This window comes from Diabrotica virgifera, chromosome 1, assembly GCF_917563875.1.
Source record: "Diabrotica virgifera virgifera chromosome 1, PGI_DIABVI_V3a".
Classification (NCBI taxonomy): Eukaryota; Metazoa; Arthropoda; class Insecta; order Coleoptera; family Chrysomelidae; genus Diabrotica; species Diabrotica virgifera.
In genome coordinates this window covers 183,232,234-183,259,154 of record NC_065443.1, presented here as the reverse complement: position 1 = coordinate 183,259,154, position 26,921 = coordinate 183,232,234, and the positions used below count along the sequence as shown (strand labels likewise).

Below are 26,921 nucleotides of genomic sequence, written 5' to 3'. Positions count from 1 at the left end.
ATTGCGGCTTCTCAACGTAGAAGCCACTTCACCCCTTCTTTACAGCCCATCTCTCTACATCTATGTCCCATTAGTTATTTATTTACTTTTTTCCTTACTTCTGTTGGAGTATATCTTGCTTTTTACTTTCACTCCAACAGAAGTTTTCTTCATTTTGTTACACTGGCTGCCCAATGCGTGGTGCCAACCGTTTTATGGTTCTAAGACAGTAGTTCTTTTAGTTCAATTTTCTTTTATTGGAATTTTCTGTTTTATTAACTTTTTGATATCTTTGTATATATGTTATTTCTGATTTATTTTTGTCTTTAATTTTTATTAATAATAAACAGGTAGACTTATACTGCTTCTTTTGGTTTTGATTAGTTTATTTCGATACCTCATTTTTAGTTTTAGTGGTACAGCTCATATGTTAGTTTGGATTTTGTATTTTTATTGGAAACTTATTTATGTATTTAGATTGAGTATACATAACTGACATTATGTTCTATTAGTTAAATTTTTAGTCCTTCTACCAATGGTAGTATGTTTGCACGTACAATTAATTATTGACTATATGCATATATTTTTTTTTCTAGTATGGTTATATTTTACACCTAACTAGAAATTATTTTCAGTATTTAGGTATTTTATTTACTTTATTGATTTGATTATTTATATATTTTGCTGGCATTTTGATTTGTTGGTGTGTCGCTAATATTTTCTCCATATGTATATTGTCTTACAAACTTTAGAGTATATTTTATATTTGTTATTTTTGATATTTGGGTTGTTTGGTAAGACAGGCACACACCACAAAGCAATATCAGTCCAGAACATTAGCTTCTATACATGATACGTTGAATTCGCATGGTTCGGATGATTACAGATGGTCATCCAAATTATTTTTCTTTAATTGGTAGTGTTAAACATAACAATTATAATTATTGTATGATAAAGTAGTTCCATTATCCATCTCAGTTTCTAGTTTTATTATTGTTGATAATAATATTATATCAATGTAGGTACCATAATACAATGCTCATAGAAATCAGATACTTTAGGTTGAGATTTAAATATAAATTCTTTATTAGTTAGGAAACATTGATTCTATTTTGCTATTAAGTTATAGAACAATCTTCAGAAGAAGATTACCTTAACAGTGTTGTTCAAGCTAATCTCTTCTTCTGTTTGTCTTTAGCTTAGCTCAATCTTTAGTATGGTTAGAAATTTTAGTCTAATTTTTTTTTCCATCTGATAATGCAGGTACCTATGTACATTGCTTGATTTCATCTTTGGCTTAGTTTTGATGACTTTTATTTATTACTTATTAATTTAATTATTATGTAGTACTTTATGTATGAGTTTAACTTTTTTTTGGTATTATACATGATGCATTTTAATTATTAGTATGAGTCAATATTATTAATTGCTGATCCTGTCAGTAGGATTACACAATTGATAATAACTTCACTTGTATTTTTGTTCAGTTTTTGCACACCTAACCCCTAAGTTAGTAGGGTTGTTAACTTATTATATATTTATATATTTGGATAGGTAAGCTCATACAAGTACTCTTGTTTAATATGGATATTATGATGGAACTATGTTACACTACCATATCTCAGGTTATGTGTTATATTATTTTGAATATTTGATTACTTACTAATTTTTTATTATTTTTGATATCTTGTTATTGAATTTGCCATATTGGAAAGATGTGGTTTTTAATTTGTTATTGGGTTACTCTATTAACATTTGTCTAAAATATGTTAAACACTTCATAATAATTTATATCCTTCTATCCTACACACTATGATTCTGGAATGAGTTTGGAATGTTGATGTGAGTATGTATGGTTTCTTAAGTCTTTTATTGATTTCTTCTTGTGGACTAGTCTGTCGTTACTCTGTTAACGCTAGTGAGTGAGTACGTGGGTTCGAAATTCAGCAACTGATCACTGCTATCCGGTTTCGTAATCTATGTCCTCATGGTAGAGTAGGCAGATGTCTTTTCATCATTACATTTCCTAACCATTTTTCTGTAATTAGTTTACTTATACCAGTTTTTTTTTACAATTTAATAGGGAAGTATTTAGTTCATATTAGGCCTTTTACTTCATAGTATGTTTGTACTTTGAGTTGATGAGTAAACATGGATAAATATCTTGCGCACTTGTTTATAAATCAATGCTTAGGCCATCCCTATACATAGTAGGTTCGTTAAGTCAGTATTTGGAGTGTTTAGACAGATGAGTTGTTCATTTGAGTATATTCCCACTTCTTTCCTTAGGCATTAGTTTTGTTATTCAGATTCTGGAATATTTCCTGAATAATTCTATGTATGTATGTGAGAACGCATGGATTTGCAGTTTTATTTAAAATTGTGCTCGTTCTCGTCAATTTTTTTCCCTATCACTTATCATATTTTTTTTTCTTCCTATTATTTATCATAGTGTCATAGAACTTATGAGTTCATCATGTATTCTTTTTCTTTCTTACTTATTCTTACGTTCTTAGTACTTTATCTGTGTCTGGTTATTCTCATACATCTGTTGTAGCAACATGCTATAGTTCGCGAATACCAGCATGAATTAAGTTATGTATTTTCTAGAATACTTTAGTCAATACACTTTAAGTATTTACCTTACCTTTGATTTAGTTTGGTTACCTCTCTGTTACTTAGTCTGTTAGCAATATTTATTCTGACTTATTTGGATTACTTAGTTTAGATAGGTTCATATTACCGGATGAGGGTGTATGTAGACCTAATTTATTTATTTTGTTCAGTATTAGTTACCATTGGATCCAATAATTTAGTTTATTTAGTATTAGTAAGAATTGGTCCATAAATTTGCCTGATCGTTCTTCTTTGGATATACTCCTATATAAATCTGGTGTCCATTGATAGTCCGATTCTGGATAAGTGTCCGATTCTTCATTTATTTGGTGTATTTGGTTGGATAGGTTCGTATCACCGGATGTGGGTGTACGTAGACCTGATCTGTTTATGTGGTTTAGTATTGGTGTGAATTGGTCCATAAATTTGCCTGGTCGTTCTTCTTTGGATATGCCTTTTATGAATCTGGTGTCCACTGATAGTCCGACTTTGGATTAAGTGTCCGATTCCACATTTATTTTGGTTATTGAGTTTTGGATTCCTTTGGTATGTTTATTATTGGTATTATTTGACATTAGTGAGAATTGTTCCATAAATCTTCCTGATTGTTCTTCTCTGGATATACTATTATGAATCTGGTGTCCATTGTTAGTTCAGTTTTGGATAAAGTGTTCAATTCTTTACCTATTTTAGATACTGATTTTTTTTATTCACTTTGGTACATTTACTTTTGATATGGTTCGAATTGGCTCACACCTTTTCCTGGTTGTTCCGTTCTTGGATATACCCTTTATAAATCTGATGTCCATGGATAGTTCAATTTTGGTTTTAGTGCCCAATTCGACACTCAGTTATTATTATGAACTTAAGTACAATATTTAGTTTTGTTTTGACTTTTGAGCAATATATGTTAATATTTGGTAGCAGAGAGTAACATAGTAACATTTTAGTATGAGTTTGAGTCATGTATTGATTTATTTTTCCTTGACCATTAGTTTATATTTAGAAGTAATCTTGCGAATCAACGTGGATTGTTAGACTATTGTAAATTTAGTTGTTAATATTTTGAAGTTTAAAAAAAAAAATTTTTTTGGTTAAAAATTTTTTTTTTCCCGAGTAGGAGGGGATTGTAACGGTCCACCCGTTATATTATCATTTTTAGCGCTGTAATTATTTTTAAAAAAATAATTATTTTCTCTTGACCTCCCATTTAAATTCTTTAATTTATCGTAAAGGACTTCTCATGTGACGTCACACTGTACGGAACATAGTTGTTGAACCGTTCCTTGTCGTTTAATTCGTGTTCCGTGAGAGTTTGACGTTTTCCTCGCTGACTGTGGGAGGAATGAGAGGCACTTGGCCGGTGGCTGCGAGGTTGACAGGTTGGTGTTGGTGGTTAGTACCGTAAATGGCGGTTAATTTCTTCGAAATTAATTTTTATTTCAACTAAGTTTGGAAGTATAGTAAAAAGTTACCACCACTTGTTTCCTGGAGTACGTGTTTCCTGGAGTAAGGATGGGAGTACCATCAGTGGAAGAGGAATAAAAAATTAACCGCCATTTGGAAGAAAACTAACCCTCATGTGATGTCGTACCCACCTTGACTACCTAGGGAAGCCACCTTGACCTTATTGCAGCTACCGCCAAGTCAAACTGGGAGTATGTTTTGGGAACAAGCTTTTTGGGGGACATTCCAGCTCCTTTTCGTCCTGCCACCTGGGCCTACGGGGGGGCATGGAGGTGCATCATAGTGATGCTCATTTTCTAGGATGCAACCGCAACCTCGTTTGGGAACATTTAGTGAGGAGTTTTAGTAACTATTGGTTTTTTTTTATATTTCAGACTATCTGTTAAATACACTATGTTTTTTTTCCAGATTTAGGTTACCTCTGTTTTTTTTTGACATATGTATTTGTATATTAGATTATTTGGTTCCCAAACTTTGTATCTACGGTAACTTCTTGTGCACAGGAATAAGCCTAGAGAAAATTAGGTTTTTAATACTTTATTATTGCTTTGATATTGGTTTATGTAATTCGGGTAAATTTATTTTGTAACATTACTTGCTTGTTTCCCAAATATTGTATTTATTCGCTTTATTTCGTTTGTTCGGTTACTTCGTCGTTACTTTATTTCATTGCATTTGCTCGGTTAATTTAGGTCATTTTGTCGGTATTTTTCTTAACTTCACTTCTATAACGTTTATTCATTTGTATATTTAATTTTGCTTTATTCAGTATTGTATTTTCTCTTAGTGAGGCTTGGGCCTATTTATTTGTATTATTTTCATCTTCGTCGGTTTCCTTTAGTTGTACGTAGCAGGCGTACTATAACCATTTGGTAGAAGACTTATGTAATTTTGTACCCTATATGTTAGTAAGAGGTACTTATATTTAAGTTTGTAACAGATAACATTATTGTTGTTATCTTTAAAATATATATATCTTCTTGTATAACTTATGTCATTTTAGAGTCACAGCATAATATGAACTTGCTTAACTCAGAGATTGTTAAAAATCTGGTAGTTATTTTTAATAAATATGTTTATTTATTTTGTATATCATTTATTTTTATTATTCCTTTATGTTCATTATTACAGGTTTGATATATTTAATATCTGACAGCAGTATAAGATACCTGGGAAAATGATCGAAGATCATTTTCATGGCGCCCATGATTAGTTAGTTTTATTTATTTTGTTCGTTTTTAGTCATTATTCATCTCCATTCATTTTCAGTATATTATTCTTATTTTATTATTTCATCTTCTAGTCATTATTACTATCTACATAGAGCTACTGTTCTTCGACAGGCATGCAAACGAGCCGTATCCATCCTTGAGTGTCAAGTTGCTCTCTTGCATCTATAGCTAGCCAACTCTATTCAGTTTGCCTCTGTCTCTTCCCACGTCTACTTATTATCCCTTCTAATTCCCCTTTCTTCAGTACTACTGCAAAGTAGTATTTTTTATTTTTCCTACTTCGGCTCAACCGCTGAAGCCCCTTCATTTTTATTTTCATAAGAGGCCCCAACTAGTTACCTTAGTCTTTTCTTTTCTTCTTTTTTTTTCCTTACTTCTGTTGGAGTATATCTTTCTTTTTACTTTCACTCCAACAGAAGTTTTCTTAGTTTTGTTACAGTTGGACAAAAGAGTGGTGGCATTTATTTGCCGAAAGAAGGTACGTTTGTTACAAAGATCTTTTGGGAGATCTTTGATGAGATACTCGGACAGTGTGGGATCGTTTATGGCGTTGATGACGTTTTGATTTCTGGCTTGGGTTTTGGGGCGTGGATTGGCTGCGGCATTGGCGTAAGACATTTGTCTTATTTGTCTTCTTTGGAAGACGAAATCGTTCGGTTCAGGATTGTTTGCAGTGCTGATGGTTGCTTGTGGTTGAGAATGGGGTTGCTGTTGAGATGATTGTTGTTTCGATTGTTTGGGTGCTTGTTTTGACGGTTGAGTTGGGACTTTTGGTATGGCACCGTGAATATTCCGAGCGCTCTGACGCTGAGGACCAGCCTGTGCTGGTGTTCTTAGAGGCGGAAAATCGTTAGCATATCGCTGCAGAAGGGGGTTGGAGGCGTCGTCCTGCTCGATGCGAAGGTAGGCCTCGCGATACTTGTTGCGGACGATTTCCATCTCCGCGCTAAGCGTCTCGAGGTCCAGCTCCGCCGTGAGCCGGTTGTAACCTCTGGATGGGGGTACAGTGCCTTCCTGATGTAAGGAAGAGAACTGGTTGGCAGTAGTGGTGGCTGTAGTGGTGGTGGTGGTGGTGGCAACGCTTGTCGAGGTCGTCGTCCGAGGACGAAGCGACCGGGTGGAGCTGACTGACCTTACAGAAGAAGGCATTACAAATGGGTGAGGATGCAAGTCGAGCGATCGGAGGGCACCTCAGCCTCAAGGTGTTCTGGGGGGTAAACCCCAGGGATAAAGGTGGCTTGTCCACCCCTCCGTGCTTTTCCGGCGTAATATGCAAGTACATTGACTTATGTCTTTTATACCAATCGGTAGAAAAAAAAATTCGAAGTGTTCTGTATCTTATAAGCAATACAGTCATTTTGTGACTTGTGACCATTGTACCGCCCTCCATAGAATTAATCCAATTGAAATATAAAAAATTATACAAATATAAATATTTAATTACTAAATGACAAAATTTCAACATAAATGTTTAAAATAAAATCCAGATATAAAAATAAAAGAAAACCATATAAAGAAAGATTACAAATATTCAAATAGTAGTAGAGTTAAAACGTAAGCGGAAATTTTTCCTACAATAATCTAGATATTTGACATACTACGTTTACTATACCGTGAAACCAGTGTAAAATGGAATTGCACTGTCGTGAACTATTGTTTTTTTTGGTACAGAAAATATCATACATTTCCTAGTTTTTTTAAATTAAAATTAGCAGGTTTTATACCCATAATTAACAAAATTTCTACCATTCTCAAAATTCAGCGTTATCCAAGTTACTCAGGTTTCACTGTTTAAGAACCGATAAAATGTTTATTACCTTGGCCTAGCTGTTTAAAAGATCTGTATCTGTTGTTAGACTGCATTGTTGATCAAAGTTTAACATATTTCGATTCGTTTAACTCAAATCTAAAACAAAATATAAATCAAATACTTTCGGAATAAACCACAATTTTGATTGAAAATGGGTTGTTTAACGTATAAATTTCCACCTAAGAAATCGTTCTCAAAATTCAAACGATTTGCGGTATCAACGATATTTGGGTTCCAGTCGGGTTATTATCCACGCGCTTTTGGGAAATTTAAATAAAAAAATATGATTTTATACATTTTAAGCTATTTCCAAAAAATTGCGGAATATCTATTTGTAAATAAAAAACGAGCCAAAATTAAAATTTTTAAACTTTTTAGACCGCTATATTGAGAACTACTCGTAAATGCGTTACCATATCTATCAACATGAGTATTTTCAATTGAGATATTGAGACAACTCGCTTTTATGTAAACTACACTAGATTAAACCTGGTTACACAAAAACACAGTTCTCCATTGCCACGAATAAATATACAATGTTATACTATAAATATACTTTATGAGGTGCTAAATGGTTTTCGATCGAGTTAAAGGTTCAGGTTCTAAATTTTATTAAACAATGATTTTATTAACGTTTCGACGTCCAAATCGGATGCCGTTGTCAAAATACAAAAAATATTAATGAATTAAACAAAAATGTTGCTTAGTAAAAATTCTTCTAATAATTTATTTAATCTGACTCATTTATATCGGCAATTCAGACATATATTATGCATTTTAAGGTAGAAGACTTTAAAATGATATTGCCAATATTTATGAGTTGCGTTCCTGGGACGACTTTACTGAAAGATAGTTCATTCGATTACATGAAATCAACCCCAACTCAAGAATATCCGTCACAAAAAAATCATGGCATGTTATCTGTCTTTAAAAAGACAACCACATGCAACGGTGACAGTAAAATTCTCGCGTTAGAGATTCCATAGTAAATCACGAGGAAAAACCAGAAAAAAACCTCGTGATACTATCCCGACATCATAAGTATTAGGTCTTACTTTAGTTTACTGTCAAAATTAATACCAAATTCTGACCTTAATATGTACATATGTTATATGTTATTCTAAAATTTATTATAAATAATATTAATAATACACAGATAGGTATATAAATAATACCAAAAAATATAAAATATGTACTATCTCGGTATGTTATTGACTGGTAATCGTGGCTTTCGTAATCTTTCGTAATCGTAATTCTTTCTATTGACTTCCTCTTTTAGTATAGGTCATCCTACTGCATTCTACCGAGGAATTTGCGACACAATTGGTTTCATTTAGCATATTTAAATTAGTAAAATTGTGGTTAATTTTCCATTAAAAATAGTTAATTACAAAAATTCCACAAGAAAATAGATTCAGAACAACTGGGAAAACATGTCTAGTATATCTTGATGATATAATTATTAGATCCAAAACCTTTGGTTTTGGATATAAACATCCAACACATAACATCTTAAAAACTTAAGCGAGGTATTTGACAGATTGAGAAATGTCAATTTAAAGTTAAATTAAGAAATGTTCACTATTACAAAGAGTTCACTATTTCGAAGATTTACCTAGGACATGTCGTTTTAATAGAAGGAATTAAATCTGACCCAGAGAAGAGTTGAGTTATTAAAGATTGGTCTAAACCAGAAAATAAAAAGGAAATTATACGTTTTCTTGAACTCTGTTCATATTACCGAAAATGTATTAAAGAATTTGGCAGCATTGCTAAGCCTCTTTATCGATTAACCGAAAACAACATTTAATCTGACGAACACCGGATTGTCAAAATGCCTTAGTAGATTCAATCAATGACTTACAACAGCACCAAACCTATCAGGTGTTTGTTCCAACAAGCGGCCAAATCAGTCAGAAACTATCAGCGAATAGTCGACCAGCGCGAGTAGAGGGGATAGGACTGATGACTATATTATATTCTCTCACTGACCAACTGTTTGCTGACGGCTTCTGACTAGTTTGACTGTTTGTTGGAACAGACCTACTAGCATATCCACAAGATGGCAAATTTTTGTTGGATTGTGGCTCATCTCAGCATGGTATTGGCGCCGTAGTATCACAACAACCGGAAGGCGAAGAAAAAGTTATTGCTTATTTTAGTAAAATAATAGAACATGCTGAAAAGGATTATTGCGTTACCACAGGAAGCTCCTAGCTATTATCGTTGATTGAAGTATTGGAGTAGATATCCAGCCTTACGAGAAAAAAAAAGCCTGTCGCTATATTCGCCTAATAGATGGCAGGCCAAAGCCACCTAGTGACCAGATATATGAATATCTTACAGGGATTTCGATCAAGAATTCTGTACGTGATGGCTGAATAAAAATTGTGCCTCCGCCAAAAAGGTTTCAATTTCTTCGGCAGCGTTGTCAGTGTTAAACAAGGCGATTTGAAAATATTTGTCACCGAAAATATATACATTCAAGCCTGTGTGTGCCTGTTTCCACATCACTATAGGGTCATTCAAGAGATTAGCTCATTCATAAGCGGCTCATAAGCAGTTTTCATTACAAAATGTGTCTTCACTCGCACATTTACTTGCATCCTCCCTATATATGGCCTTGGTTTGGGTATTCGTTGTTTGTAGGTAGATAATACTACAGGCTAATACAATAATAAATTGTGCGAGGGTATATTTTATACTGAAAATAAAGGATTTTTGTCAATTCAGTGACGGGGAATTGGATATAAATGTTTGAAGAATGAAATTTTATTATAATCATTTATTATAGTATAAAAGTATTAAGTATAGATAATATGTACATTTTATACAATTGTTGAACGATACTCATGAGTTAGTTCTTTTTCAACCATCGTATTATCAAATGTGAAATATTTTTCTTTTAACCGATTAAGTAGTATTTTATGGTTTTTCCACACCAAAGTAGGTAGTTTTTCAATTAAATAAGAATGGTAACTGGCATTATCCATTACTATGACAGAATTTTAATATATGTTACCAACCATCTGAAAGAAATATTCGTCAATTATGTCTGCAGTTATTTACTCATGGTAATCCTTGGTGTTTTTAAAGTACCTAAATTCTAATAAACAGCCATTTTCAGATCCAATGTGAGTAATAATTATTACTTTACAGCTATTCCAATAGGACAGTTCAAACCAGAGGAATAATCTTCTAATCAACCCAACAATTTGAAAAAGTGCGTTCTTCGTTTAGCCAGGTTTCATCTAAATAATAAATTTTTTGTCCTTTTGTTCGGAACCTTTTAATAATCGTTCTTAGATATTTCTTTTTCCAACTACCAATATAATCTTTGTCAAGAAGTATTGCTCTTTTGTTAGAGGGTAGAAGTAATAAGTTAGAGTTAGAGGGTTTAAAAAAAGAAAATTTGGTGTGACTTTTAATTTCAAATATCTCATTCAAAAGAAACTTTTTACTAGTTATTCTAAGCGACTTTCGGCCCTCGGCAATATTGCAATCATTCATTATGAGTTTCAATTTGTCAAAAATACTTATTAGTTTTCTCAGGATTAAAAAAAAATGAATACATTTAAAACACATTGAACATTTTGACAGATGACATTTTGCGCCTGTGCCCTTAACGAAGTCATCAGGTTCCATATTTTTTTCCGATGGGATTTTTTTTGGCTAGACTCTTTCTCCAGCTTTCCTTTCTTTTAGAAACCGATAAATTGTTGCTTCTCCAACTCCGGTACTGAACAACAACCCGATTTCCTGAAGAGTAATGTTTGAAGTTTTGTGAACTAACGCATCATATACATTCAATATAATAGTTTTTTTTAGTTGAGAAATAGGACTTTTACTGACTAGTTTCTGTGAATTAAAAGTTGACGGGGTTGTCATCATGGAATATGAATAGGGCTTTTCATCGATTGTCATTTGTTTCGAGCTTCTGTCATGTGTCAGGTAATATTAATATATCTACGTCATACGTCTTTGGTTTGTGTCAAGGTATATACCAATAACATATGACGTAGATATATTAATATTATGTGACACATGACAGAAGCTCGAAACAAATGACTGTGAATGAAAAGCCCTATATCACACCACCCACAACAACTAACGTTAAATAAACAAACTAAAAATTTGACCAAGCACCTATGTGTAATCACTGATTGCACATAGTAACATCAAAACCCACTGACTTTAAAGAAAGCAATTTAATTTAACCCAGTCTGTGTGACTTGTACATCCTTTAATATGACGTTCGGATTACAATTCAGTGGTTGTTTTCCAAAAGCACATATGTCAATTTTTAATACTTTTCAGGAGAGCAAATTAAAATTTCCACGACGACCATAAAATTACAGTTTTTTCTTATATGTCAACTCACATAAATAGCTGTATAAATATTAAACTCAAAACCAAATATATTTCTAAAACTGGGATTTTATGGACATCGTGGACATTTGAATTTGCTCTTCTGAAACATATCGAGAGTGGACATATCGGCTTTTGGAAAACGGCCATTCAATTATGTTCCTTCCAATGCTCTAGACCAGAGGTTCCCAACCAGTATGCCGCGGCACACTGGTGTGCCTTAAAGTCCCTGTAGGTGTGCCGCGAAATTCACATAACAATACATTATGATTATACTCATTATCGAGGTTATTTACCCAAAGTGTGCCGTGGCTGAACGAGTTTTTAAGTTAGTGTGCCTCAAGCTAAAAAAGGTTGGGAACCGCTGCTGTAGACTCTAGACCTGGATCAGCCCTTCCTCCCTATTACACTCTGATGCACAATCGGGGACTCTTATCAGCCAAATGCTCTTCATGTGGGTGTTCTGGGTACAAGAACATGGTGTCCTAGCCGATCAATGCAAACTACCGTGACGTTCTTTTTTCCTGCTTTTTTCTTGTGACTTATCCGCAATCTCGGGCCTCAAGTCCCGCTCCGGACTACGCCCAGTTCGGCGACTTGATGCTCGAGGGTTTTCTTAGTATTTTTTTGGTGGTACATACTCTATTTCACTCCAACCTTTATAAATTCAATCGAAATACGCAATTCAACCTATAGTATAGTATATAAATTACTAATATCTCGCCGTAGCGATGTCGGTCGCGAATTCAATGCTTTTTCTCCATCCAAAAAAACAACGTCGCTAAAGAAGTTTTCACTTCAAAAACGTTATATATAGGTCTGGATCCCGCGTATGAAAAAAAAGTTGATTATTAGCAAGCTGAAAATTTGTTAATAGCTTAAGGGTGTCTAGTTGGATAAACTTTCATATATGGGAACACTGGAACAGGGGCAGTTTTAATTGTGGAACAGGTTAAAAATTTGGAACGGTCACACCACGAGAACGCCACATTAATTTTGTCCGACAGAACAGAATTAAACTCTTCGAACAGAGATTAAACTCTCATGCAAAAATCAGACTGCTATTTATCACCAAATGGGCGTTTTAATGAGTGGAACATGTAGAATATGTCAAATGACAGGAATTATGACAGGTGATAAATAGCAGTCTAATTTTTGCATGACAGTTATATCTCTATTCGGAGAGTTTAAGTCTGTTCTGTCGGACAAAATAAATGTGCCGTTTTCGTGGTGTGACCGTTCCAAATTTTTAACCTGTTCCACAATTAAAACTGCCCCTGTTCCAGTGTTCCCATATATCAAAGTTTATCCGACTAGACACCCTTAAGCTATTAACAAATTTTCAGCTTGCTATTAATCAACTTTTTTTTCATACGCGGGATCCAGACCTAATAGTAAATCAGCTCATTTTAATCAAATAATTATTATGGCAATGGAACAAATAAATACTCTTTAATTATACATACACATAATATACACAAACGTATGTACGATAATGTATATACGAACAGAATTTATTTCGGCGAAGCGATGATGGTCGCGAATTCAATGCTATTTCGTCATCCAAAAAAGAGGTGCTATACGTATACAGTGAGGACGTTTGAGTTAGAATAAATTTATTTTCTCGAGAATTAGCGATTCTGGAGATAAATCCCGAAACAGGTAGATTTTTATTTTTAAATTATAACGTTTTAGCATAAATATCATACTAGTGACGTCATCCATCTGGCATGATGACGTAATCGATGATTTTTTTAAATGAGAATAGGGGCCGTGTGATAGCTCATGTGAAAGGTTATTCAAATATCTATTCATTAACTTTTAACTACCTGCGTATCAAATTATAACATAACTACACGCGTGGCGTACTTTATACGCCACAAGAAAATACACTTAAAAACAACGGATTTGTTTATTCTTTTTTTGTTGAAAAAATACACTTAGTTGTTTGTTATAAACCCCATTCGGCATCAGCGAATACATACTTGGAGTTTCTTCTCAGTAAACCAATTGGGATTTATAACTGGAATCTGATTCCATGATAAATAAAATAACTAATAATTTTTTTTTAAATGAGATCTTTACATGAGAAAAAGTTAAACCAATTGTAAAGCACATTCCAGTGATAGGTTAGGGTTAGGTAGATAAACAAGGTCAAAATATCCTTTCAAATGACCTACCACACGACCCCTATTCTCATTTAAAAAAATCATCGATTACATCATCACGCTCAGATGGATGACGTCACTACTATATGACATATATGCCAGAACATTATAATTTTAAAACAAAAATCGACCTGTTTCGGCATTTATCTCCAGAATCGCCCATTCTGGAAAAAATGAATTTATTCCAACTCAAACGTCCTCACTGTATACGCGTTATCTACGTGCATCCTAAATTTTTAAAATTCTTTCATTTTACGAACAGGAAATGATAAATTATGATAAGAATAAGAGTTATAATTAGACAATGTTGAATTGATTAAATATAAATTGTATTCATTGTTAATACAAATTGAAATTTTTGATGCCACTATATTTTTATTAAATAATAATTAATACATTTAAAAATTATTATGATTAGTTTTCAAAAACATGGAGTTAAAAGCAAATAATGAATTTTTGTAGTTTGGAAAAAATGGCATTTTCTTCAGAATAGAAAGATTAACATCAGAGATACGAAAAAATGTTTCAATGTGAAATTGTAACTTATTTAATTCCCAACAACCTGGTTTGCAAAATTTTTTTCGGCGGCAAAAGTTGAGTGAGCTATTGACAATAAAACTTGTAATTAATAACACGCAAAAACCACCTTTACCAACCCTATCAAAGTCACCTCTTTTTGCGACTGAGGATTTTAAAAAGATTTAGGCCATGGGTACATAATTCGCAAATATCTTACGGCTATCCTTACTTTTTTTGTCTTTACATGGCAAATTACGTGTAGTAAAATTCACACCGGTATGGATATGTAAACATTACTAGAACGTATGATATGTTACTGATAACTGTTAACTGATAAAATACTTGGATCACAGAATATATCTTGATGTATTCTCTGCTTGGATCTTCCATAAATAATACACAATAAATAACTTTTTATAAAGTTCACGTCTTAAATCAATTATTTTTCAAATACACTATATATCAATATTATTTAATCAACAACTCAAAATATTCCCGATTTATGTCAAATATTTAAAATTGTCACTGATTGTCAATGTCTGACTGACAATATTCTATTCTAGTATTATATGACAAAGATAGATTTGGAAAATATAAACGCAGAATGAAAGACTAAATTATTACCGAGGGCCGAAAGTCCCTTAGAATAAATAAAAAGTTTATTTTGAATGAGATATTTGAAATTAAAAATCGTATTAAATTTTCTGTTAGTTTTTCACCCCTGTAACTTATTAAAACAAACAATATAGAAGTTCTCAGGATCTTTCGGCCCTCGCTAATAACGTAATCTTTCATTCTGCGTTTAAATTTTTCAAAAATACTTAAGTATTAGTTTTCTCAGGATTCGAAAAAAATGAATCCCCATTTAAATAGCATTGCAGCCGAAAATACGTATCCATCCTCTTAATAGGCTTATAGATCTTGTAAAAACCTATAAAATTCTTTTTTACCAAACTTTCTAAGATAAAAAATTAAAAATTTACGGTTAAAAATCAATAGATTTGTTTAAAAAAAAAGCAGAAATCCAACTGGAAGCGTAATAATGTAAGTTAGCGGATTTTTAGTAATTGGTCTTATTCATTCTTCTTTATTTATGTATTATTAATAGATTCTAGAAGTTTGACTGGTTTAGAATGATTAGATTTAAAAAAAACTGGAGTCAAAACAAATAACGAATTTTTATAGTTTGGTAAAAAATGCAATTTTCTTCAGAATAGAAAGATTATCATCAGAGATACGAAAAAATGTTTAAATATGAAATTGTGCGTTATTAAATTCCCAAGAACTTGGTTTGAAAAAATTTTGTCTACGGCAAAAATTGAGTAAATCGTAAATGAGTATGTATATTGAAAAACATTCATTTTTCGATATAAAACTAACACTTTGGATAGCGAATAAATCGATAATTATTAATTTTATCAAAAAAATGTATAATCGGTTTGCTAAACTCAGACACAACTGGCTAGATATTTTAGTAAGTAATTTTGCCAATTTCGTAAAATTGGCAAAAAAATAATTACTAAATAGTTAATAATTACTAAATAGTTAGTAATTTTGACAAATTTGGCAAAATTGACAAAAAACAAAAAAATTACCAACTAAAATCACTAGCCAGTTGTGTCTGAGTTTAGCGAACAGACTATAGAATATTTTTTGCTTAGAATGAATGTTTTTATCAACTTTTGCGGTGAAAATATAATAAACAATTTCCACCCCCATGGTAAAAGCTCCTTTCGGCATCATATAGATTTTGATCGTTGGACTAATTTATTCTCAAATTTTCAAACAAATCGACCCATTCTGTAAAAATTGCGAGGTTCGGTTCCTGGACTACTACCATCAGCCATAATAATTTATAATATCCCATACAAATATTTACCCAAAGACTTGCTTTAAAATGTGTAGTTTTACAGAAAAATATGTTCACAAGCAGCCATGGTAAGTTTTGCCATTAGAAGTTTTATGTATTTTATTAGACAAATATGATATATAGCCGCCATTTTTGTAAAAGCCAAAATCTGAGATGCCCTCGTATCTAATTTTGAACCTTTATATAATATGTTTAGTAGGTATATGTGGTCCAAATTATATGCTTCTTTTATGAAATGCACAATTGTTTCACATATCTGCCGCTCTAATCAGTGGCGCACCCAGAATTTTCCTCTTGGGGGGGTTGGCTTGGGCAGGGTTCGGACAAATAATTCCTGACAAAAAAGCCCCACAAATTATTCCTGGACAAAAAATACTCAGACATAAAATCCCTGGACAAATAATCCCCGGACAAATAATCCCCGGGCAAAAAATCCCGGACAAAAATAATCCCCAAAAATTTTTTTCGACAAAATATCTCCACAAAAAATCCCCATGAAATATTTGCTACCGAATAGTTCTCTAAAAGTTTTCCCGTGAACGCAATCGACTCAAATGTTTTTCAGCCTCAGTGCATAAGAGATGGCCATGGCATAGCAATGGCCATGAAACAGATTTTCGGCACGACAATAATGATTAGTAATTAAGATTAAGCATGCATTATTGTAATTTCGATTACCAAATTTCGAATTCCAATTACATGCCCAAAACTTCAAATTTTACATGACAAACGAGTGTGACTTTTTTCAAAAATCGTGGAAGATATGTAATGGGGAATGAGCTAAGGCTGTGGGAATCATGTTGTAATTATTCGCTTAACACTCTGCCTTGAATAACTAAGTTCAAAACATTGCCTATCTGTGTGCATCCATGAAAAATTTTCGCGCTATTAAGAATGTTTAGCTTTGTTATGAAAACGCAGAACACATGCTTTTGGCATAGCTTTTGAAGCAGGTTTCTGAAATGTTGCTTGTAGTGAATTGAAACTGATAACTTAATATTTTTCGTTATGTATTACTAAAAAGATTACTACTATACGCCGACAAAAAGTCTCGTATCAACATTGTTTCGAGAAGGTAGTGTTTTGGTGCGATCAAGCGATTAGGCTAATTATTTTATAATTTAGTAGTTTCTTTGTTTATTTTGTAGAAATTCACAAATAAGGTAAGGTAACCTATTATTATTTAATATGAGCAACGATTCGGGCGGTCCAGAAGGACCGCCCGCTTTGGAATCTAAACAAACAACGGATATGGAAACAACAGTTGAAAGGACGTATGATTTAAGTAATACATTTTCTGCTAGAGATGTAGGGCCTTATTGTGTCTTTTTGGAGAGTACAAATAAAAACATAGGCAAGCTTTTTCCGGATAGAATAGGTTTTTATCTTCAGCAGGTAGATGAATTTAAAAGGGACATTCTTGATATAAAACCGGTTGGTTTAAAACGTGTCAAAGTTATTTTTAAAACTTTTAATATTGCAAATTCGCTAATTAATCATAAAATTATTACTTCTAATGAACTAATTGCATATACTCCTAAATTTTTCAACCATAAAAAAGGCATAATTAGAGAGGTTGATAGCTTTTTTACGGAAGATTTTATTTTAAAGGCGATAGAATCTAATAGTCCAGTCACATAGGTTAAACGTTTAACACGGAAAGTAGTGGATAATAATACAAATAAATCGAATATGTAAAGAGACAGCTTGTTGTTTTAACTTTTGCAGGTAATAAAATTCCTGATTGTGTCAAAATTAACATGGTAAATTTTCCTGTCGAGCCGTATATACACCCAGTAGTACAGTGTCTACAGTGCTTGCGCTTTGGCCACGTTCAGTCGCAGTGCAGGGGTAAACCGCGTTGTAATCAATGCTCTAAAGATTATTCAAAAGATTTAAGTTGTGATACAGATGAGGTATTCTGTGTTCACTGTCAAAACAGTGGGCATCCTTCTATTTCTAGAGAGTGTCCTGTGTATAAAAAGCAGTTTGAGATTAAAAAAATAATGGCCTTCGAAAATATATCTTTCAAAGAAGCTGAATTTATTTATCTTAATCCTTCGTACGCTAAAATAGCTACCAACAATAGATTCGCCATATTTAATAACTTAGAAAATTTCCCTGAACTTCCCACTTCTACAAACAATGAATCCAGTTATTTATTATCTAATTCTAAAACTAATCGAACCAGTTCATATGCACAAGATTTTACACAGAGTAAGAAACGTCGAAAATACAGTTCTCCTCCAGTTTCTCCAACTTTGACTCCTACCATTTTGCCGGTGCCAAAGCAAAGAATAGATCGTCCTCACACTTCAATTCTACCAAACCCTTACCGTGACGAATTTATGACATTCAAAGAGAAAATAATTAGCCAAATATCTACTTTCGTCTAACAATGATCACTATCAAATATTTAATTACTGTCACCAACTGTCAATGTCAACTTTTATTGGGTTGCTGAAAACATAATTGATTATAATTATGAGATTAGTTAATAAATTAACATAATTGATTAAGTAATTTCGTAATTGTAATCAATAATTATGATTTCAGCAACCCAATCAAAGATGACATTGACAGTTGGTGACAGTAATTAAATATTTGATAATGATCATTGTTGATTAGCGTTCGAACAACCGGCCCTTAGTTTTATTAATTCAATATTTGATAAAGTGAGCAATAGTGAAGATGTAATATTAGAAAATAGCAATTATAATATAACCCAAAATGACAGAACAAATCAATAAAAACATAGTTCGAATCCTACAATGGAATTGTAGATCTCTTTTGTCGAATTAAGCGAGTTTATTACATTTTTTAAATACGACGTACTGTGATATCTTAGTCTTATCAGAAATATGGCTAAAACCGGGTTACGATTTCCGTCTAAAAGCCTATAACTCTATACAAAAATTGAGGAATGATGGTTATGGAGGTGTTGGCATTTACATCCCTAAACCATTTAACTTTACAAAAATACCTATTAATTACAACTTTAATTCTCGTATAGAAGTATGCGCAGTTCATATTCCTAAATTAGAAGTAAATATTGTATCAATTTATAAACCGCCAGACATAAAAGTAAGCAGAGGATTGGTCTAATCTGTTTGAACAATTTGCGGTCTCTACCATTTTCTGTGGTGATTTCAATGCTCACCACAGCTCATGGGATCCAATTCTAGATGATAAGAATGGGAAAATTTTAGTAGAAGCCATGGACAATTTTGATTTAGTAACTCTAAATGATGGTACGCCTACCCGAATGTCACCTAACGGTCGTAAATCTGCAGTAGACTTAACAATCATATATCCTTATCTAGCTGATAAAATATCATGGGAAGTAACATTGGATACTCTGGGTTCAGGTCATTTCCCAATTACTATTGAAATTCAGACAAATTATTCGTCAACTCTAATTAATCCTACGACTAAGTGGAATGATTTACGGGCAAATTGGCAACTCTTTCAGAATAATATAGAAGCAAATTTTGCTAAAGCCTCACTAAATAATTTTAAAAACAATACGGAAAAAATAGCATTCCTTTTTAATTCAATTGCATCGGCAGCTTCCGGTTCCATGCCAGAAAAAAAAAAACCATTTACACCACGTACCAATCTGCCTTATTGGTGGGATGAGGAATGTAAAAATATGATATCGAAGCGCAAAGAATATTTACAAAAATACAAAAAACTGTCCAATTTTGAAAATTACATAGCTTATCAAAATATAGCTGCTAAAACTAAACAACTCTTTACACAAAAACGCAAGAATAGTTTCATGTCATACGTAAATCAACTGAATAAAAGTACACCAATTAAAAAAATATGAGATGTGGTTAGATCTATTAGCAATCCTTTTCCAAAAAAACGCTTCCTCTGTCTGAAGACTTAATAAGTAAAATATTAGATAATTTAGCTCCGGCATCTGTTTCTAATTTTCTTTCGGAAAATAAAGATAAAAAACCTTTATATTATGAAAAGTCTGATTACATGTCAAAATCTTTTAATATTTCTGAGCTTGATTTAGCACTTAAAACTTCTCGCAGTACGGCTCCCGGATTAGATGGTTTCACTTACAAAATTTTATGTAGTCTTCCACAGGTAGCCAAGCTATACTTACTAAATATATTTAATGATTGGTGGATGAAGCAAGACTATTCAGATCAAATTAAAGATATTATCATATGTCTCATTCCTAAACCACAAAAAGACTTAAGTTTACCCTCATCTTACCGTCCAATTTCTTTAATGTCATGCTTTACAAAAACGTTTGAACGATTGATCAAACTTAGGTTAGAACATTTTGTTGAAAGTAACGCTTTATTACCGAGTGCGCAATGTGGATTTCGGAGGGGTCATGGAACTATAGACGCTGTAACAAATTTAGTGACGGATATTCAAATTTGTTTTTCAAAAAATGAATACTTGCTCTGCTTATTTATTGATTTAAAAGGAGCATATGATGTGGTAGATTTGAATATTTTGTTGAAGAAAATGATTCAAATGGGTATTAATGCCAAAGTATCAACCAATATCTTGTATCTGTTCAAGGATAGAAAAATATATGTTCGAGACCACAATAACATATTACATGGACCACGCGTTATATACAATGGTCTGCCTCAAGGATCTATTCTAAGTCCTTTACTTTTTAATATATATACAGCTGATTTGCATGATCTGTTGGATGACAATATTAAAATAATACAGTACGCGGACGATATTTGTCTATATGTCACCCATAAGACGTATGATCTCTGTTTGCAAAAAATGAACCATGCTGTGAGTTGTTTAAAGAGGTGGCTTTCCTATTCTGGTTTTAATATATCGTCTGATAAATCGGTCCAACTGTGCTTTACTAGGCACAGATTACGGACACAAGATTTTATTACTATCGATGATTATACTATACCTTCAGTTACTAGTTATAAGTATTTAGGCATTGTCCTGGATAGTAAATTGCTATGGACCAATCATATTAGCTATATTAAGCAAAGATGTGAGAAAGGTCTAAATTTACTCAAAGTTATATGCAGAAAAAGTTGGGGAGCTCACCCTAATACGTCTCTCATGTTCTATAGAGCTTACATAAGATCGATTGTGGATAATGGGTGTACACTATACGGATCAGCTTCTACCAGTAACTTAAACATTTTGGATCGCATCCAAGCTAAAGCACTTAAGTTATGCTTGGGCGCGATGTTGTCATCACCAAATCATGCAATTCTTGCTGAAGCACAAGAACCTCCTTTATATCTTCGTAGACAGTATTTAGCTGCAAAACATATGGTTAAATATAGGTCATGTAATATGTATTTGTCTAATAAACTTAACTTGGTTAATATTGAAAATCTCACCAATCGTTACTGGTCAAAAAAACGTTCCCCTCCTTTGGCTGATGCTTGTATTGATATCTACCCCTATGAAAAGTGGATTCATAACCACAGTAAATACCCTCTTTACGAATGCAAATATGACACCTTAATTGTTAAACCGAGGGTCATATTCCCTGAGTATTCAAATCTATCATCCTTAAATAATGTGATCTTGAAATCCATTTTGGGAGCACAGGATAATGAAGTTGCAGTATACACAGACGGATCAAAGACTAGGGACAGCTCGGGTTTTGCATTCTATGTACCATCCACTGGTCATACACAGCTGCATCGTGTGGCGGACTTTACTTCTACCTTTACAGCCGAGGCATTAGCAATTAAAAGAGCGCTGCAATGGTGCTTAGAAAATCAGGTTCAGAAAATTGCTATTTTGACAGATTCTCAGTCAGTACTATTGGCATTACTTTCTCACCCAACAAAACATTATAAGAACATTATAATATATGACATAAGGAAAATTATTCAATATCTGGGAAAGCTTGACAGAAAAGTTCGTTTCATTTGGGTGAAAGGACACGCTGGTATTATTGGCAATGAGCATGTCGATACAGCAGCTAAGGACGCGTGCCATTTAGAAAATATTATCTATGAAACAGACGCAAACGATATTTTAGCGATTTTCAGAAATAAAATCAGAAGCGATTGGGAATCATTATATACAAGTATTAGTGAAAAATCGCAAAGTCACTATTATAGGATACATAGAGATTTGCCAAAGAACATTCCTCATCTCACCTTCCCTGTATCCAGACGATATTCTTCAATCATTACTAGGTTGAAATTACATCATGGTCGTTTCCCGGCACACTTACACAAAATAAATATAATAGATTCGCCTTTATGTTCTTGCAATAATATGCCGATAGGCGACTTAAACCATATATTTTTCGAATGCACTAAATATACACTTGAAACATTGGAACTAATGACGGAATTAAATAATATAAAATTTCCTCTTCCAGTAAATATTTCAGCACTCCTCGCTTCATTTGATAAAAGAGTCTATGACATATTAGTTCATTTTGTGATTAGGACGAAAGTAGACATTTGTCTTTCTTACGTTATAGTCTGTGGCAAATAGACTTTGTCTGATGCCAAAGTAGATAGCCAAACACACACACACACACACACACACACACACACACACACACACACACACACACACACACAAACACACACACACACACACACACACACACACACACACACACACACACACACACACACACACACACACACACACACACACACACACACACACACACACACACACACACACACACACACACACACACACACACACACACACACACACACACACACACACACACACACACACACACACACACACACACACACACACACACACACACACACACACACACACACACACACACACACACACACACACACACACACACACACACACACACACACACACACACACACACACACACACACACACACACACACACACACACACACACACACACACACACACACACACACACACACACACACACACACACACACACACACACACACACACACACACACACACACACACACACACACACACACACACACACATAATATTTAAACAAACTGACAAATTTGAAGATTATATATTTCTAAGAAGACGTCTAAAGAAATATTGTACACTTATTATGCTTCCTTTTATTTTAACTTTTTTCATATACTTTTCTTTTGTACCCGGGAAAACTAAACAGCACCCCATTAACAATATACTACCAAAATTTCAGTGGTCCGAGAACAAAAATAGAGAGTCTTGAATAGTTGCCTGTATGATATCATAATCTTAGTTGAAAATAACTTAAATAGCGATTTTTTGGACAGTGAACTAGAATGTGTAAATTTTAACTTATATCGTTGTGATAGGTCAAACTTAACAAGTCAAAAATTGAGTGGTGGTGGTGGTGTCCTGATTTATGTCAGAAGATCTATTCGGTCCCAAAGGATAAACATATCACATCAGAATGTAGACCAGTTGTTTATTTCTTGTGAGTACAATGCATCAAAATTTATCATTTCAGGAGTATATATTCCACACAACATGCCTGGATTATTATATACTTCTCATTGTGAAACAGTACAGGATGTGCTACAAAGATTTCCTTCACATTATTTTTATGTTTTTGGTGATTACAATCTTCCCAATGCATCATGAGAGAATGATGAGTTTGGTGTGATGGTGCGTTATCCTGCAGGTGATCCAGCTGTGGATATTGTTCAAGCCTTTGGTTTTTAAAAATTGTATCAATGTAATAATATTCCCAATAATCGCAATGTATTTTTAGATTTAGTTTTTTCTAATATTAGGGATCTAAATATCTTAAAAGCAAGCGATCCCCTTGTAGGTCATAGCATCCACCATGTGGGTTATGAATGTTGCTTAAACCCTGATGTGAAAAAAACAAATAGAAATAAGTTGATTTATGATGAGTTGTTTTATGATTTTCGGAATGGTGATTACATAGCACTCAACAACTTCCTTGCTTCCATAGACTGGCAGGTATGTATAGTTGATGATATTGATGTCGCTACAAAATTATTTTATGAAGTCCTTTCTATAGGAATTCTATAAAAAAGAAAAGCCGAAAAATGACAAGAGACAGTTTGCAATAGAGATAAATGAGACGGAAACGACGCAGGCAATGGACAAGGCAATAAGTAAAAATAACAAAAAGAAAACTAAAGTCAACTTGGGTACATGGAATGTAAGAGGCACATTCGAAACAGGAAAACTCAAAGAATTAATTAGAAAAATTAAAAGATATAATGTAGAAATAATAGCTTTACAAGAGACAAAACAATTGGAGACAGAAATAGTAGAAATAGAAGACGTGGTATTTTTTAAAAGCGGGGAAGAAACCAGAAGGTTAGGAACAGGTTTTATAATACAGCGAAAATGGAAGGAAAGAGTAATGGCATTCCAACCAATATCAGATAGATTATGCACAATAAGATTAAAAGGGGACAAACGAAACATAAGTATAATAAATGTACACGCACCGATTGAAGATGCCACAGAAGAAGAAAAAGATGAATTCTACGAGCAATTGGAAAGAGAATATGATAAATTACCAGGGTTTGACATCAAAATAATAATGGGAGACTGCAAAGCCAAAGTCGGAAGAGAGAATATATACGAGCACATAATAGGGAAATATAGTAAGCATGAGGTGTCGAACGATAATGGCCAAAGAATAATAGGCTTTGCAACAGGAAGGCATATGGTGATAAGAAGCACACAATTACGCCGAAAAGATATATATAAAGGAACGTGGATTTCCCCCGATAAAAAGACAGTAAATCAGATAGACCATATTTTAGTAGAGAAGAAACATGCAAACAATGTAATAAATGTAAAGAGCATGAGAGGAGCGGACTGTAACTCGGACCACTACTTGGTGAGAGCAGAATACAAAATCGAGCATAACATAAAGAAAAACAATAAAACAAAAGAAAACATTGGAAAACAATTCAACATAGGACTACTAAAAGATAACAACACACAGAAGAAGTATGAACAGGGAATAACCAACAGACTATTCAGGGAACAAGAAACGTCAAACCCCGACAAACAATGGGAAAATATAAAACAAGCAATCTTGAACACAAGTAAAGCAATCCTAGCAAAAACCAAAAGAAAACACAAAACAAAAGATTGGTATGATGAAGAATGTCAAGAAGTAGCAGAAGCAATAAGAAAGGTAACATTCAAAAATCTCACAAATGACGAAGAAAGCACTAGAGAAGAATACAGAGAACTGAGAAAAATCATGAAAAGAAAATGTAGAAGCAAAAAGAGAAAATACAACGAGAACAAACTGAAAGAAATAGAAGAAAAATTAAAAAAAAAAAAAAGAAATAAGATCATTCTACCAGGAAACAAAAAAAAATGGAAAGAGGATATCAAAAAACAACCCATATATGAGAGATGATAAAGGGATGCTGCTAAATAAACCGGAAACAATAATGGGAAACTGGCAAAACTATTTCACAGAACTGCTAAATAAGAGCGAAGTACAAAATGAAACAAACCATGCAATTGAAGATGATCAGACAGCAATAGAAATACCCACAGAACAAGAAACAAAGGACGAAATAAGGAGCTTGAAAAATAACAAAAGCCCAGGAATAACAGAAATATCGGCCGAAATGATAAAATCAGGAGGCAAAAGACTACAGAAAGAGATATATGACCTGATAAAAAGAATATGGGAAGTAGAAAAAATGCCAGAAGAGTGGAACATAGCAAGGATATGCCCTATACATAAAAAAGGTGATAGAATGCTATGCGAAAACTACAGAGTCATCGCACTATTAGAAATAGTTTACAAAATCTTGGCACAAAGTATTAGAAAAAGGCTAAGTCAATATTCGGAAAAAATACTGGGAGAATACCAGGCAGGTTTTAGAAACAACAGATCAACGACTGACCAAATATTTGCCTTAAAAGAAATACAGACTACTTGTTACGAACATAAAACAGTACTATATGCTTTGTTCATAGACTTTAAGCAGGCTTACGACACAGTAAACAGACAGCAGATGTACGAACTGATGAAAGAATTGGGGATACCAAGTAAAATTGTCAGGATGGTAAAGATGACGATGGAAAACACAACAAACGAAATAGCTTGAAAAGGGTATACATCCAAAAAGTTTGAAACCAAGGAAGGATTACGACAAGGAGACCCACTATCAACAACGGCATTCAATCTAACATTGGAAGGAATAATCAGGAAAAGCAGAATAAACATGCAAGAAACGATATTTAAAAACGGCCACCAATGCATAGTATTTGCAGATGATCTGACGCTATTAGCAACAAGCAAAAAAGAACTACAAAAGTTAATGAAAAACATAATAACAGAAGCCAAAAAATTCGGACTTAAAATAAATGAAGAGAAGACAAAGTATATGATAATGGGAGAGATACAAAAAGAAAAAGAGAATAACATCATAGTACAAATAGATGGAGAAAAAACATACTCGTTCAAAAGAGCCAAAGAAATTATTTACCAGGGAGCCAAAATAGATGAAAATGGTCATGAAGAAGGGGAGATAAAGGCAAGAATAGCCAAAGGAAATAAAAAATATGGAGCATTACGCACATTATTGAAATCCAAATACGTATCAAGAAAAACAAAAATAAGAATTTATAAGACTGTTATCAGACCTACAGTAACATACGCATGCGAAACATGGGTGCTCAAAAAGTCAGAAACAGACCTTTTAGAAAGATGGGAGAGAAAAATGCAAAGAGCAATATATGGAGGTGTGAAAATAGAAGGTCAGTGGAGAAGAAGAACCAATAAAGAATTGGAAGAACTATATCAAGAGCCAACGATCACGACGACGATCAAAGCACAGAGAATACGATACTTGGGGCACATCGAGAGAATGGGAAGTAAACGAATGCCAAAAATGGTACTTTCACGAAGACCAATAAAAAAGAGGAGGAAA

General features: G+C 33.3%; 1 protein-coding gene across 3 annotated transcripts in view; it reads right to left on the bottom strand.

Annotated features, from left to right (window-relative positions):
* The window catches only part of LOC114347035 (227 kDa spindle- and centromere-associated protein-like), a 1,075,867-nt gene that overhangs the window by 929,052 nt on the left and 119,894 nt on the right, over positions 1-26,921 (bottom strand). For all 3 annotated transcript variants that reach the window (XM_050641832.1, XM_050641834.1, XM_050641833.1), the window contains one exon: positions 7,112-7,200. In XM_050641832.1, the coding sequence (XP_050497789.1) occupies positions 7,112-7,157 (46 nt within the window). In that variant the 5' untranslated portion in view covers positions 7,158-7,200. The remainder of the gene's footprint in view (positions 1-7,111; positions 7,201-26,921) is intronic.